Source organism: Bos indicus x Bos taurus, chromosome 4 (assembly GCF_003369695.1).
Source record: "Bos indicus x Bos taurus breed Angus x Brahman F1 hybrid chromosome 4, Bos_hybrid_MaternalHap_v2.0, whole genome shotgun sequence".
NCBI classification, from domain to species: domain Eukaryota; kingdom Metazoa; phylum Chordata; class Mammalia; order Artiodactyla; family Bovidae; genus Bos; species Bos indicus x Bos taurus.
The window spans coordinates 107,849,447-107,865,669 of record NC_040079.1 but is presented as its reverse complement, the minus strand read 5'-3'; the positions used below and the strand labels follow the sequence as shown (position 1 = coordinate 107,865,669).

Sequence of the window (16,223 nt, the reverse complement as noted above, 5' to 3'; positions counted from 1 at the left end):
TATACAGAAGATTTAAAACTATTTAATGACTTGAGATTCTTACAGCTTAAAGTAAAAAAACCTCAGTAAACATTTAAAAAATAGATGTCTGAATTTAAAAAAAAATAGTTTTACTATTTCTAGGCTTAGACTAGAGGATTTGAAAATTGGAATAATGCATTTGGCAACAGTTAGTTGAAAAAAATCTATAATGGTTTTAGTCCATGGCCAGAAGTAGCTACAATATGGTATGGTGTTCCTGGGCACTAGGTTTCCAATTTTTATTTTCTAGAGGTTCCTAGTTATCCCACAATAGTCAAACAAGATGCATTTTATTTTATATACATTTTGCAAAGAAAGTTTTTTATAGTTTTAAAGAGACAGTTATTGTGAAACTAGTTTAAACTACTGGTGGAGCATTTGCTAAGTTGTATTTTACTTATTCTCTTCTCTCTGAACACCTTGAGGACAGAGATTATGGATTATCATTATTTTTTAAATATATTTCTTACATATTTCACAACATAGCCTGGCATGTTGTGAAAGTTGATTAATTTTATTTTAGCCTTGGTAATGGGATTCTTTAAGTAGAATAGGAGTGTTGAAGATAATTTTTTTTAATTTCTTTTCTGTACTGAGGAAAAATTTTTAAAAAGAAGCTTTAGAGCAGGATTTATTTTTTTCAAATTATATTTTGTGGAAGACTAGTTCTGTAAGAAGCTCTGGTCAAATAAGTTTGGGCAGAGGTGGATATCATATCCTCCTCTTAGATAGTTTTAGTTTAGGCTAGGATATTAAAAACTGGAGAAGTCTTGCAATGAAGAAAGCTGTTTGTGTTACTTCCAGCCAGAGGGCAAGCTAGATACTCTGGGGGCCCCTTCCACCTCAAACCAACTAGATCCTAGATTAAAAAATACTTGTTGATGTATTTCTAGACTTTGAAATAGGGGACACATCCCCCACAAAAAAGGAACAAACTGTGAGGCCAGTCCAGTAATGGGAACAATAACAGTCGGTATGCAATAGAGATTTGGGTTGCCCTTAAGATGGATGCCTGTAGCTACAATGCCCTGTATGTAGCAAACAAAGCTCTGAGCCAGCATATTTCTCAACAGTAATATTGATAGCCAGAGGACAGTAGACTAATAGCTTTAATGTTCTGATAGAAAGTAGGCTTTAACCTAGAATTGTATCCCTAACATACAAATTCCTCTATTCTTGAATTATAGGACATTTTTAAATAAACAACAACTACGAGGGCTTACTGCCATATAAACTTATACTAAAGAGTTTTCCAAAGAATAAACTTCGAGAAGGAGGGAAATGATTCAGAAAAAAAATGATCTGAATTAATGGTTAAAGAAAATAGGAAACATGTGTATGAATCTAAACAAACTATGTCAAATAACGTCTTTTTACACTTTACGAAAACACAGTACTAAAGAACTGACATAGCATATAAGTCAGAGAGCTGCTGCTAAGTCGCTTCAGTCATGTCCAACCCCATAGACGGCGGCCCACCAGGCTCCCCCGTCCCTGGGATTCTCCAGGCAAGAACATTGGAGTGGGTCGCCATTTCCTTCTCCAGTGCATGAAAGTGAAAAGTGAAAGTGAAGTTGCTCAGTCGTGTCCAACTCCTAGCGACCCCGTGGACTGCAGCCCACCAGGCTCCTCCGTCCATGGGATTTTCCAGGCAAGAGAACTGGAGTGGGGTGCCATTGCCTTCTCCGGAGAGAGATGACCACAATTAAAGTGTTCTGATGTCCTCTTTACACTTTAAGTTGTCATCTTAACTTAGAACTTAAGATGCCCTTTATTCCAAGGGCAAGGACTGGAAGGATAGAATTAGGGTGGGTAGTTCCAAACCAGAAGAAGAAAAAAATAAATGAAACCAAATTCATCTAATATCAAATATAATATATAAACATACATACATAAGCACACATGTATGTGTGTACTCTGATACACACATGTGAATACATACATACATATATAAACATATTACGTGTTAAAAATCTGTTTAATTTTATGTTTATATAAAAGTGTGAGGGAGCTAGAAATCAAAAATTAAGATGGAAACATTTATTATCAAAATAAATATAAGTTGTCTAAACTTGTCAGCTAAACACAGATTTTTCAGACTGATTTCAGACTGACTGTCTACCATAGTGGGAGAATTACTCACTGCTCATGTAATTAATGATAGTTTAAGCAAATAAGTAAATATGGGCTGTTAGTATGCTGATTTTATAAACTTATAACTCAGTACTTAATACGCCAAGATATCAGAGAATATCTTTCAAAGCACACATGGAATCCTTATTTTGATCACATTTTGGTCCATTAAACAAGTCCTAACAGTATCAGGGAATTGGTATCATCTCTCTCTTTTAAGTAAGTTCCTTTATATTCTTATTCTGATAAAAATTCTAAAAGCCTACAATAAATGTTCCAGTGATAAGATGGTAGACATATTTCCATTAAACTCAGGATGTTCATTATTGCTGCTTCTACTTAGTATTGTATTAGAGATCCTTAGGGAGACCCAGGTTCAATCCCTGGGTTGGGAAGATCCCCTGGAAGAGGAAATGGCAACCCATGCCAGTATTCTTGCCTGGAGAATCCCATAGATAGAGGAGCCTGGTGGGCTACAGTCCATGGGATAGCAAAGAGTCAGATATGACTGAGCAACTAACTCTTTCTCTCTCAGCCAAAGAAAGGTGGTACTTTGAAAATGTAAGGATTGTAAAGAAATAACTTGATATTTTATAATACAGTTGTCTACATAGAAAATCCCAAAGAACCTATAGAAGATTTACTAGATACAATAAAATTTTTAACAATATAGCTAATTATAAGATAAATATATGAAAATTGCACTGACTCAATAAAGCTGTTAAAAATTAATTGCATATCTACTTGTCAGGAATAGAGAGTTCAAAAATGTTATTTAAAATATACTCTGTGCAATAATAATAATAATTTAAAAAACACAGTACATAGGAATAAACCTAGTAAATAAGCCTACATCTGTATGCAGAAAGCTCACAAAATTTTATTAAAAGACAATTTAGTTTTCTGAGGAACCTCCATACTGTTCTCCATAGTGGCTGTACCAACTTACATTCCCATAAACAATGTAGGCGGGTTCCCTTTTCTCCACATCCTCTCCAGCATTTGTTATTTGTAGACTTTTTAATGATGACTATCTGTAGGCTGGGACCTCATTGTAGTTTTGATTTGCATGTCTCTGATAATTAATGACACTGAGCATCTTTTCATGTGCCTACTGGCCATCTGTTTGTCTTCTTTGGAGAGATGTCTGTTAAGGTCTTCTGCCCATTTTTTGATTGGATTATTTGGTGTTTTGTTGTTGTTGCTGAGTTGTATGAGTTATGTGTGTATTTTGGAGCTTAAGCCCTTGTCTGTAGCATCATTTCCTCCCATTCTGTAGCACTGTCTTTTCATGTTTTTATGGTTTCCTTTACTGTGCAAAAGCTTCTAAGTTTGATTGTGCTGTGCTGTGCTTAGTGGCTCAGTCCTGTCCAACTCTTTGCAACCCCATGGACTATATCTCATTAGGTTTCACTGTCCATTGGGATTCTCCAGGCAAGAATACTGAAATGGGTTGCCATGCCCTCCTCCAGGGGCTCTTCCCAACCCAGGGATCAAACCCAGGGCTCCTGCATTGCAGGTGGATTCTTTACCAGCTGAGTCACCAGCAAAAGCCCAAGAATACTGGAGTGGGTAACTAACCTTTCTCCAGAGGAAGTTCCCGACCCAGGAATTGAACCAGGGTCTCTTGCATTGCAGGTGGATTCATTACCAGCTGAGCTACCTGGGAAGCCCCAAGTTTGATTAGGTCCCATTTATATATTTTTGTTTTTATTTCCATTTCCTTGGGAGACTGAGCTAAGGAAATATTGATAAGATTTGTATCAGAGAACATTTTGCCTATGTTCTTTTCTAGGAGTTTTATGGTATCATTATGTTTAAGTCTTTAAGCCATTTTGAGTTTATTTTTGTGCAAGGTGTGAGGGCATGTTCTATCAGACAAAAATGTAATTCAAAAAGATACATGCATCTGTCAAGCCGCACTGTTCACAATAACCAAAACATGGAAACAACCTAAGTGTCCATCGACAGAGGAATGCACTGCATAAAGATGTGGCATATAGATACAATGGCATAGTACTTAGCTAGAGAAAGGAACAAAATAATGCCATTTGAAGCAACATGGATGTAACTAGAGTTTATTATATTAAGTGAAGTAAGTCAGAAAGAAAAATACAAATACTAAGAACTGTGATGAAAAAAATTTCATGGTCTAAAGGTATTGAGATCATACAGACTGTTCTCTTACCACTGTGAAATTATGTTAGAAATCAATATCAAAAAAAATATTTGAAAATAACCCACATATTTTCAAGTGCATTGTGACATTCACCAAGAGAGATCTTTGGCTTAGTCATTGAAAGCCTCAATAAAGTCAAGACAAAAAACACAGAGGGTGATTGCAGAGAAGAAAGGATTTAAATGAGAAATTAATATCAAAATAAGAAATTAATATCAAAGATACTTTTAAAAAGCCCATGTATTTGGAAATTAAGTGACCCCTTTTAAATGATGGGTGTATCTAAGAAGCTGTAACAAGGAAAATTAGAAAATATTTGTAACAGAAGAAAAATGAAAAAAGACTGTACCAGAATTTGTTGCATGCAGCTGAAGCTGCCGTTTTTTGGATTTGGTTTTGTAGGGTCATTTTCTTCTTCCTTCTTTTGTTCTCTTCTGATTTAATGACTATGTTTAGTGCTGTACTTGGGTTTTTTATAGTTTTTTGGCTCGTGGTTATCATGAGGTTTTGATATAGCAGTCTCTCTCTGTACACACACACACACGCACACACACATATATATATATACGATTAAGTTGCTGATCTCTTAATTTCAAATGCATTTCAAATATCCTGAATTTGTACTTTCCACCTCTCACAGTTACTGGTTTATGTATTATATTTGTGTGAGGGTAGTTTCCTTTACTATATGTTTGCTTTATCCAGTGAGCTTTCCCATTTTGTAATTTTAGTGTTTCTAATTGTTGGCTTCTCTTTTTCATGTAGAGCAGTTTGTTTAGCATTTGATTTGGTGGTGCTGAATTCTTTTGGTTTTTGCTTATCTGTAAAGTTTTGATTTCTCAAACCAATCTGAACAAGGCCTTTGCTGGGTAGGGTATTTTTTCATTGTAGTTTCTTCCCTTTCATCACTTTAAATATATCATGCCACTCAATTCTGGCCAGTACAATTTCTCCTGAAAAATCAGCTGATAGTCTTATAGGGATTCCCTTGTTGGTTATTTGTTGCTTTTCCTTCATTGCTTTTAATGTTTTCGCTTTGGTCTTTAATTTTTATCGGTTTTATTACTGTCTTTCTGGGCCTGTACCTCCTTGGGTTGGTTAATCCTATATGGGACTTTGTGCTCCCTGGACTTTGTTGACTGTTTCTTTTCCCATGTTAGGCACGTTTTCAGCTATTGTCTCTTCAAATATTTTTAGGCCCCTTGTCTCCTCCTTCTGGGACCCTTATTATGTTAGTGTTGGTGTATTTGACAGAGCCCCAGAAGTCTCTTAAATTGTCCTTTTTTCTTTTCATTCTGTTTTCTTATTCTCTTCTATAGCAGTAGTTTCCAGCACTGTCTTCAAGCTTACTTACCCATTCATCTGCCTCATTTATTTTGCTGTTGAGTTTTTCTCGTGTATTTTCAGCTCAGTTGTTGTATTCTTCATCTCTTTGGTTGTTCTTGGTATTTTCTGACTCTTGTATAAACTTCTTGTACCTTCCTGCTCTGTGCATCCATTACTCTTAATTCTTTCCTCGGATAGATTGCCTGTCTTCATGCCGTTAGTTGTCATTTTGGGTGTCTTTCTTTTTCCTTCCTCTGGAACATATTCCTCTGCCACCACATTTTGTCTAAATTTCCATTTGTATTTTTATGTATGTGGAAGTTTTGGAGAAGTTTCCTCCAATAGGGGATGCCCTAGGTGTCCAAGCAGTGCGTTTCCCTCTTTTACCCAAGGTCCGGTGACCAGCTGGTCCCAGGGTCGGTTCTGACCTGAGTTTGCAGATTCAGTTCCGTAGGGTGCTGTATGGTTGTTTTCTTGCTTCTGGTGTCTGCCCTCTGGTGGGTGAATCTGGTCTAGAGTCTTGTACAGGCTTTCTGGTGAGAGGCCAGTGTCTGCCCCCTGGTGGGTGAGCCTGTTCTAGAGGCTTGTGAAGGCTTCCTGGTAGGAGAGGCTGTTGCTTGCCCACTGGTGAATGGAGCTGGCTCTTGGTTCTCTGGTGGGCAGGGCTGTGTCAAGGGCCATGTCTATAGGTGACCATGGGCTCAGAAAGTCTTTAGGCAGCCCGTCTGCTAATGAGTGGCCAATACTTTGGCCACCTTATGTGAAGAACTGACTCATTGGAAAAGACCCTGATGCTGGGAAAGACTGAAGGTGGGAGAAGGGGACGACAGAGGAGGAGATGGTTGGATGGCATCACCAACTTGATGGACATGAGTTTGAGTAAGCTCTGGGAGTTGGTGATGGACAGGGAAGCCTGGCATGTTGCAGTCCATGGGGTTGCAAAGAGTCGGACACGACTGAGCAACTGAACTGAACTGGGACTGCTAATGAGTGGGGCTGTGTTCCTGCCCTGTGGATTGTTTGGCCTGAGGCGCTCCAACTTTGGAGCCTACAGACTGTTGGGCAGGGCATGGTCTTGCTGCTAATTACCCATGTAAGATGTCTGCCTCTAACAAGAGTTCAAGTAGAGGAACACTCCCCAATATTACCACTGCCAGCTTTTAGGACACTAGAGAGACTCATAGCTGCCCCATGCCTCCACAGGACACCCTCCAAGACCAGCAGGTAGGTCCAGCCCAGTCCCCTTTGAAGTCCTTGCTTTTGCTCTGGGTCACTGTTCTCATAGGACCTTGTGTGCACCCCTCGATGTGTGGAGTCTGTCCCCCAGTCCTATGGATCTCCTATAATCATCCCCTTTGCTGGGAAAGCCAAATGCTCTGGAGGCTCCTCCTCTCAATACCAGACCTCTACACTGGGGAGCCTGGTATGGGGCTCGGAACACTCTCTCCTGTGTGAGAACTTCTGTGATAAAATTATTCTCCAGTTTGTGGGTCAGGATATGTAATTTGATTATATCACAAGTGTGACTCTCCTACCATTTTGTTGGCCTTCTTTTTGTCTTTGGGTATAGAATATCTTTTTTGAAAGGTTCCAATCTTATTATCCATGGTTGTTTAGCAATTAGTTGTGATTTTGGTGTTCTTGTGAGAGGAGATGGGCTCAAGGTCTGTTTCCTCCACCATCTTGTCTTCAGTCACATACATAATACCTGGCTTTTATTGAATTCTAGGTTAAAATATAAGAACTGTAGCAAAGACTTTATTAGGGACAGTTGAACATGCACTGTATTATTAGATTTGATAATATTTTATCAATGTCAGATTCTTTGGGACTATAGTATTACAGATATGCAAGAGAATGTCCATATTCTTCAAAGATACGTGTTGAAATATTTAAGGGTGAAATGTTATTATGTCTGCAGTTTACTTTTACATGGCTCAGCAAAGAAGAAAAACTATGTATATGTGGTGCATAGAGACACATGGAATTAGTGTAGAAAATACTAACAATTGGTAAAGGATGTCGATTTTGCTGTGAGTCTGAGATTTTTCAAAGTTAAAATGGCGTGAAAGCCAACAACATTGAACAGCGTGTCATTTACAGATGCATATATGTGTGACAAGCTGTATAGTAAAATAGAAACGAAAATAAAATTTAAGATGATTGTTCTTTTTGGGTGAAGAAAGGAATTTAGAGAAGGAATTTAGAAGCCAACATAGCTCATGTCGTGTGTTGGTAACACTGATTTGTGCCATGGATTCATGAGTGCTTATTTATTTTTACTATGACTTGTGACTTACATATATGTGATATGTTATTTTGTATACAGCAGATGTTATATTAAAATGAAGAGATTGAGTTGACTGAATTAACTGTGCCATGCAAAAAGGAGAAATATTTCATGACACACTGTATCTTGGAGGGAGAATTTTTTAAAGGGATAGGAAGAGAACACCTGTGTGATTTTCTCTGACCCTATGTCCCAGACTTATTTGACCAAGGAAACTCTTTTCATATAACATACCTTGAAGTACTGGAAAAGGAAATGGCAGCCCAGTCCAGTATTCTTGCCTGGAAAAATCCCACGGACAGAGGAGCCTGGTGGGCTGCTGTCCATGACTTAGGGACTCAATCACCACAAGTACTATTGAATTAATGGTCTCAAGAGTCCTTTTGGGAAAAAAGAATACAAATGAACTTATTTAAAAAACAGAAGTAGAGTCACAGATGTAGAAAACAAACTTATGGTTACCAGGGAATAAGAGGGAGAAGGGATAAATTGGAATATTGGGATTAGCATATGCTAAGTCACTTCAGTCGTGTCCAACTCTGTGCGACCCCATAAACGGCAGCCCACCAGGCTCCCCGTCCCTGGGATTTTCCAGGCAGGAGTACTGGAGTGGGGGGGGATTAGCATATACATACTACTATATATACAAAATATTAACTAAAAAAAGAGTGGATGAATGTATATGTATAACTGACTCACTTTGCCATACACCTGAAACTAATAACACTGTAAGTCAACTCGATTTTTTTTTTTTAAGCCCTTTTGGGAAAAGATGCTTAAACAGGACTAACAAGAATTTTAAAATTTAGCCTGTTGATAGAAACAAACTTTATTTCTTAATAGAAATACTATCTGTTTAGTTAATGAAAATGTTTTAACCTTGATTTTAGGAAGACAATTAGCTTATTAACCACCCCTGTTCCATCCTGAATATTTAATTATGAAATGATTTTTTTTCTTTTTATGAAACAGTTACAAGAAGTTATAGTCTTTGGATTTTAGTTTTTTTCTACAACTAGACTATGTACCATCTTCAGAGTGAAATCTTTAATAACCTAGAGTCCTGTGTGTCCATTCATGTTTAGGCAGGGCCTTCATTAGTATAGTGGTGAGGACGGACCAGCTGTTGCTACAGCAATAAACCCATATCACAGTCTTACTACTTAGCACTTCTTGTCCTAACCACCTGGGACAAAGGGCTTTGTTCCCTACAGTCATTCAGGGATCTTTGCTGTTGGAATTTTTACTGTTTTCTAGTTGTTCCATTTGGGACATTCAACCTCCTCAGTCTCTGTATCAGGTTAAACCAGATGAGCAGAATCGCCCTGGGAACTTCAGCCTGGGAGTGACCCGCATTACATCTAGTCATGGTATATTGGCCAGAACTAGTCATGTGGTCCTGTCTAACTGGAAGGGATCTGGGAGACACAGGGCAGCAACTGGTCTCTGCCATAGATGGTAATACTAGGACTAAATTGGAACCATGGGAAGCTTGACAAAAAGATAATTTATGTAGGCATGTTCTCCTATCTGCTTATTCATAGTGGGAGTTTTATCATCTTTAACCCACCTCTAAGATGTTGAAAATCACAAATAAAAAGTTTTTTTTTTTAATAGTATCACTTATTTTGGGGTAGTCTATGCAGGTCTTTTCCCCTTGGGGTTGAAGGTAGATAATTGGGATATGGTGTATAAATGAATCAACAAAAGCGGCTGAAGGAGGAATTATTTACATAAAATTAATCTATACATTAATATTTTTCTGTCATCTCTCCCTCATTATGGTAGCATGAAAACATTCCTTTTGAAGACAAGATTGCATCAGTTAAAGTGGTAAGTTCATATAATAGTAAGCTCAGTGTTATGATGTTGAAACTGTTCGTTGGTTAATTTACATGTACATGTAGTGTATTGAGAGAAGACAGGTAGAGTAAGATCATGTAATACATACACTGTTTTGTGTAATAGAAAATTTGGTCTCTTAGATTTTTATCCAGGAAAAAGTATGTCAATTTGAAACCAGTGTGTATTCAGGATTACTCTTCATAAGAGAACATTATATGAATTTTCTGAATTCCCAGTGCCTTCTAGGTCCTGAGAATACAGATGGAGATCAAGACAGCAGTGTCCTAGATCTATCTAATGGAGCTTGCAAGTCATTATGGTTTTCTGTGTGCATTTAATCATGGGATTAAGTGTTAAAGTGTTAGTCGCTCAGTTGTGTCTGACTCTTTGTGACCCCATGGACTGTTCAGCTCACCAGGCTCCTCTGTCCATGGAATTCTCAAGGAAAGAATGCTGGAGTGGGTTGCCATTCCCTTCTCCAGGGGATCTTCCCAACCCAGGGATCGAACCCGGGTCTCCTGCATTGCCGGCAGATTCTTTACTGTCTGAGCCACCAGGGAAGCTAAGGATGACAAAAAGGAAAAAGTAGGACATTATAAATGTGTAGAACGGGGAATTAAAAGTAGCATTAAAAAGCATTTTCCTCCTTGAGGAAGTGATGCTTTACCGGAGGCCTCAAGGGTAAGTAGGAGCTAGGTAGACTGAGGGAGAGAGCTTATGAGCATTATAGGTGGAAGGAACAGGAACAAAGCCCTGGAGAAAAAGGAACATGTAGAGCATTCCAAGATCCGAAGGAGAACCAAAAGTATACTTAGAACAAGCGGGAAAGTAGCAGAAAAAAGGCAGACTATCTGGGCAGAGGCCAGACTGCAACTTCTTGGAATTTTAAGGACTTTGAAACTTATCCTCAGGGCAATTGATTGAAAATTCTTAAATACTTAAGCGGGGATGTGGCAAGATCAGATTTTAAATTTTAAAACATTACTCTGTTGAAAATATGCGGAAATATTCTAGAAAATAGCAAAAGTGGACATACAGAGAACTATTGTGAGACTTGCCAAATTGGGATGAGAGATGAAGATATTGTAGATGAGGTAGTGTTTTACTTTTAACTACTCTGTAAGAGATGTGTTCAAGTTTGTTTTGAATGGTGGACATAGTATTTTCTTTGACTTCTTTTCTTACATTTCTCTCTTAGGATTTTCTGTGGCATCCAGAGGTTAATGGTTCTATGAAACAGTGTATCAAAGTGTGGACTGAGGTCTGTATTTGAAAATATGGCCTTGCTGGTTTTGAGCAGTCAGATTTTGGAAGTCCATTCTCCTACACTCGCCTATCCTACTCGCCTCTACTTTATACCAGCCTTCTTAATTTTGACCATGCTGGATTGATTGTCACTCTACAGAGAAAGCAGAGTTTTGATCCAGTGTCTCTGGGCATTACCATTCTAACCCTGTGGTGATTAGGCTTATACCACACTTTACTGATTTAAAGCTTTCTTGATTTAAAGCTTTCTGTTACTGTTATGCATGTTTGCATGCTCAGTCATGGTCAAGTCTTTGCAACCCTATGGACCGTAGCCTGCTCAGTTCCGCTATCTGTGGAATTTTCCAGGGAAAAAATACTGGAGTAGGTTGCCATAGCTCAGTTAATTCAAACTCAGATAATCTTTCTATCACAATACACATTTTCTTGAGCATTTTTCTACTTTGTTCTTCAAACTTATGTCCTGATACTTCTGAAAAAAAATTTATTTTTAATATCCTTATACCCTTTTATTATTACACTTGTGACCTAAAAGTCAAGCCTAGTGTGTTTTGGCTCATAATGTTTGGAGATAAATTAGATAGAAGACAAGAGTGCTGTTAACCTCAGAAAACCCCTAACTTCTCACAAGTCCACTTTAGAATTCCCACAAAGTCTCCATACATCTCCTTGTCAGTCCTTTAATTAAACCTGTATCCTTTCCCAGAGGTATTTGCATTAGGGATGGATAAAACAATACTCGACTTTGTTGGCCTTGTTTTGCTTAATTACTTGGGTTGCAATGGTATTTTTCTTTGCTTCTTTTCACAATAAGTATTTTAATACAGCAACTGTAACACATTAAATAGAATTTTATAGGATCCAGTGAGAACCTAGTCAACATTTTTAACTTTGTTTCTTTGAGAAAATATTAAAGTTTTCAAAAAACAAACATACAGACAACTTTTAGAATTCAACTTTCTGGAAAATTTGGATCTCATATAGTTTTGTTTTGTTTTTATTAATATGTTTTTAAATGTCCAGAAATAAGAATAATGTTATGTGTGTATTTCAGATGATTTAAACATGTGATTTATATTTATGCTGAACCTGAAAGTATATCCATCAAAGTTGTAGAAATTCACAGTTAAGCAACATTAGTGTGATGTAATTTAGAATTCAGGCAAGATCACAAAAACCTTTGTTATGACTAAGCTGAAGATATATTGCATATTCAGATCTTCTGTTCTTATAATTTACTAAAACTTGATTTTGGAGCTTTAGGTTCTATTGTAAAACTCCTTTTGATTCTTGGGGGAGAGGAAATATTCTTCTTATTGAATAAATGGTCATGTAATTACCTGAGATTGATTAGTTGACTTGTTTTAATTATTCAAGGAGTATGTTTGTATGCATATATTCATGTATTTTTTTTTACGGTTTCCATAGTAAGCTGCTGAATCCTGAGAATACATATTTTTATTATGTCTGTACTATAACTAGCTTTGTTCTCGGTATTAGGAATGTGGCTGGAAATTAGCCCCAGTCTCAGCCCTCAAGGAGTAAGCAATCTAGAAGGTAGACTAGACTTTCTTATGAATGATGACATGATAATACGAAGGGTAACAGTAGACTTGGCCACAGAGAACTGTGAAAGCACCATGTCAGAGGCACCTAGGATGAGAGTTGTTTAGAGTATAGGTGAAGATCTAAGAAAGCTTTACAGAGGAGATGAGAAGAACACTGGATTAGAAAGATATGACTGAAATAACCTTACAGATACCTATAGGCATATAAGCAAAGTTGAATTTAAATAACTCCACTGTTATCCAACAGATATTTATAAATCATGTCATATTTTAGGCCTCAGGCTAAACACTGCTGATACTTTGATTAACATAACAGAGTTCCTCTCCTCAGAGAGCTTCTAGATGACTGGCAGATATGGGTAATTAGGGAAACCAGCAATTTAGATTTATTTCTACAGATGAATGGTAAGCATTAGGTCTGAGTTACTTAGACCAGTTTGGGGAGTCTTGGTATGAAGTGAGGTGATATTTGAAGTGACTTGAATGGAAATAATTCAATAGACAGCAAGTGTAGATTAAAGAAGAGAATGTAGGAATGAAACAGAAAAGATTCTGAGAGAAGGCAGTAAAAGAGGTAAGGCAACAAAAGCAGAAGAATAACGGTAATATAACACACAGGGAAGGAAGGAGTTTTAAAAGTGGATAGTGTCACTTTAGGAACTAGATAGGACAGACTGAAACTACAGGACCTGCAATTCAGAATTCATTAATGGGCTCTGAGGGAGGTTTTAATGGATTATTAACTCAAAATCAAAGCATGATAAATTGAGGCATAAATGAGACAGAAATTAAAATTAGCACAGTGAAAGCCGAATGCCCTTCTGAGTAATCCGTTGGTCAAGAGTGAATGAGAAACATTTGAGGGTGAGACAGAATTGAAGGAACATTTTTTGAGGATAAAGATGATTTGACATTTTGTGGATTGAGAGAAGGATGAAGAGAAGAGGATGAAAGGGATAATTCCAGAGTTTGAGAAGATAACTTACAGACATAGCTCCAGATCTAAAAAGGGAAGAGATACAGACTCAAGAGTAACAGGTTAGCCATTAAGTAGAATAGGGACATATTTGGTTTACTCTTCATCTATCAGAAGATGATAGACTGGGTGTATGGATAAAGTTGTGAGAATGGAGCAAGGAAGGCAAGAGCACACAGACCACATGAGTTCTATTTTTCTCTAAGTTTGAGGATTAGGCTTTATGCCAAAAGTGAGGAGGAGGGCAGGTGGGACCTGTGTAAGAAAAATATTTAGTATGATTTGGGATAGCTGCTGTGAAGAGTGAGGAAGGGAGCCACCTACAGATCAGGAAAAAGTTTCAGTAAAATAGCAATATAAAATGGGGCATGCTAGCCTGGAAATAGACTAATTTTGTTATTACATTTCTCTGCTTTCATACTTCTCTACACTTAGCATGTTTTACCTTCATAATGAGACAGTAACTGTCACTTCTCTTTTTGAATATGGCTTGGACGTTTTCTGATTTCTTAATTTTAATCGTTTCTTGTACACATGATCGTAATATCAGGTCTTCTGTGTTGTGAAAAGTGCATTGAACTCAGTAGTCAGAGACTTAATTTCTGGTTCTATCTCTGCCAGGCCTCAGCAATACCTATAAACCTGAGTCTATAGCCTTTTTTAAAAAACAATATATACATATGTGTATGTATACATATGTAATCTCCCTGCCTATCTCACAAGTGGCAAGAATCTATATTAAAATGAGCTAATTTAAGAGAAATAGTTAGTAAATTACCAAGTAGTATGCAATTGGTGTGTGTGCGCTCAGTTTTGTCTTTGCAACCCTAGGACCATAGCCCGCCAGGCTTCTCTGTCCATGGGATTTTCTTAGCAAGAATGCTGGACTGTATTGTCATTTCCTCCTTCAGAGGATCTTCCTAATCCAGGGATCTCCTTTGGCAGATGGATTCTTTACCACTGAACCAACTGGGAAGCCTCTATATAATTGGTAGTATTATAAGTAATATAATTTGCATTAGGTGAGGATTTCTACCAAATTTTCTCCTTGTTTTTTTCCCACATTATGGTCTATGGTTAATACATACCAGACCCAAAAGATCTTGTCTCCTTAGAGCCCTACTTTTATTTAACACTGTAACTGTGTCCACTGTAGGCTTCCAAAGATACTTTTTAATTGGCTGACATAATATACTAGAGCTTTACACGATTTACTCAGAATTCAGAATAATATTAGGCCATATTAGATTTTGGTAGTGTTTTTTATGGTTTGGGTTTCATCTTCAGTTCAGTCACACAGTCATGTCCGACTCTTTGCAATACCACGGACTGCCGCACGCCAGGCCTCTCTGTCCATCACCAACTCCCAGAGCCTACTCAGACTCATGTCCATTGAGTTGGTGATGCCATCCAATCATCTCATCCTCTGTTGTCCCCTTCTCTTCCCACCTTCAACCTTTCCCAGCATCAGGGTCTTTTTCCAGTGGGTCAGTTCTTCGCATTAAGTGGCCAAAGTATTGGAGTTTCAGCTTCAGCATAAGTCTTTCCAATGAATATTCATGACTGAATTCCTTTAAGATGGACTGGTTGGATCTCCTTGCAGTCCAAGGGACTCTCAAGAGTCTTCTCCAACACCACAGTTCAAAAGCATCAATTCTTCAGTGCCCAGCTTTCTTTATAGTCCAACTCTCACATCCATACATGACTACTGGAAAAGCCAAAGCTTTGACTAGACAGACCTTTATTGGCAAAGTAATGTCTCTGCTTTTTAATATGGTGTCTAGATTGGTCATAACTTTTCTTTCAAGGAGTATGTGTCTTTTAATTTCACGGCTGCAGTCACCATCTGCACTGATTTTGGAGCCCCCAAAAATAAAATCTCTCACTGTTTCCCCATCTATTTGCCATAAAGTGATGGGACCAGATGCCATGATCTTAAGTTTTCTGAATGTTGAGTTTTATCTTAAAGAACACCAAAGAATTAGCCATACAAACTTCATGCCATCCTGTGTAGTCATACAACCATGTAAGGTTTTAAGCAAAGGAGATCCATCTTGTTGTAACAAGAATCTGAATAGGAACCCTAGAAAATTAAAATGGAAGAAGAACTTAAGGGGAAAAAGTTAAGTAATATTACTTGTATTAATCTCCTGAACTAACTATAACATTATTATAAAGATTTTTCTTTCTTCAGGATTCTGTTGCAAAGCCCCATGTGATTGTAGCAGGAGCTGCCACAGTAAGTTATTATCTGTATTCTTACATAAATGATTTTTGTTTCATATACTTAAGAACATGCTAAGAAAGAATTAACTTATGCTAAATAGAATTCTTGATTATACTTATATTTTAATTCTTATTTCTCTTACAATTAATTAGACTGATAATTTTAATTAAAAAGTTCTGAATGAACTTAGGAAATTTGATGGTAAATGTCAATATTATTTTTATATCTAAAATTACATTATTTTTTCTTGAATGTTATACATTGAAAGTCTAATTTTTTATCAGCTCTTTGTAACTGCCTTCATGTATTTCATGAAATAATTGACCATATTTTATTCTAATATTAAATAAAAATGGGAATTCTCTTAAAATGAGAACCTTTTTTACAATAGA

At 37.2% G+C, this 16,223-nt stretch overlaps 1 protein-coding gene across 5 annotated transcripts in view; it reads left to right on the top strand.

The window, feature by feature from the left end:
- The window catches only part of CASD1 (CAS1 domain containing 1), a 54,098-nt gene that overhangs the window by 10,438 nt on the left and 27,437 nt on the right, over positions 1–16,223 (top strand). For 4 of the 5 annotated variants that reach the window (XM_027540150.1, XM_027540151.1, XM_027540148.1 and 1 more), the window contains exons 4-6: positions 9,738–9,782; positions 10,993–11,055; positions 15,799–15,843. In XM_027540150.1, coding sequence (XP_027395951.1) covers positions 9,738–9,782; positions 10,993–11,055; positions 15,799–15,843 — 153 coding nt within the window. The remainder of the gene's footprint in view (positions 1–9,737; positions 9,783–10,992; positions 11,056–15,798; positions 15,844–16,223) is intronic. The other variant, XM_027540152.1, reaches the window with a different exon arrangement.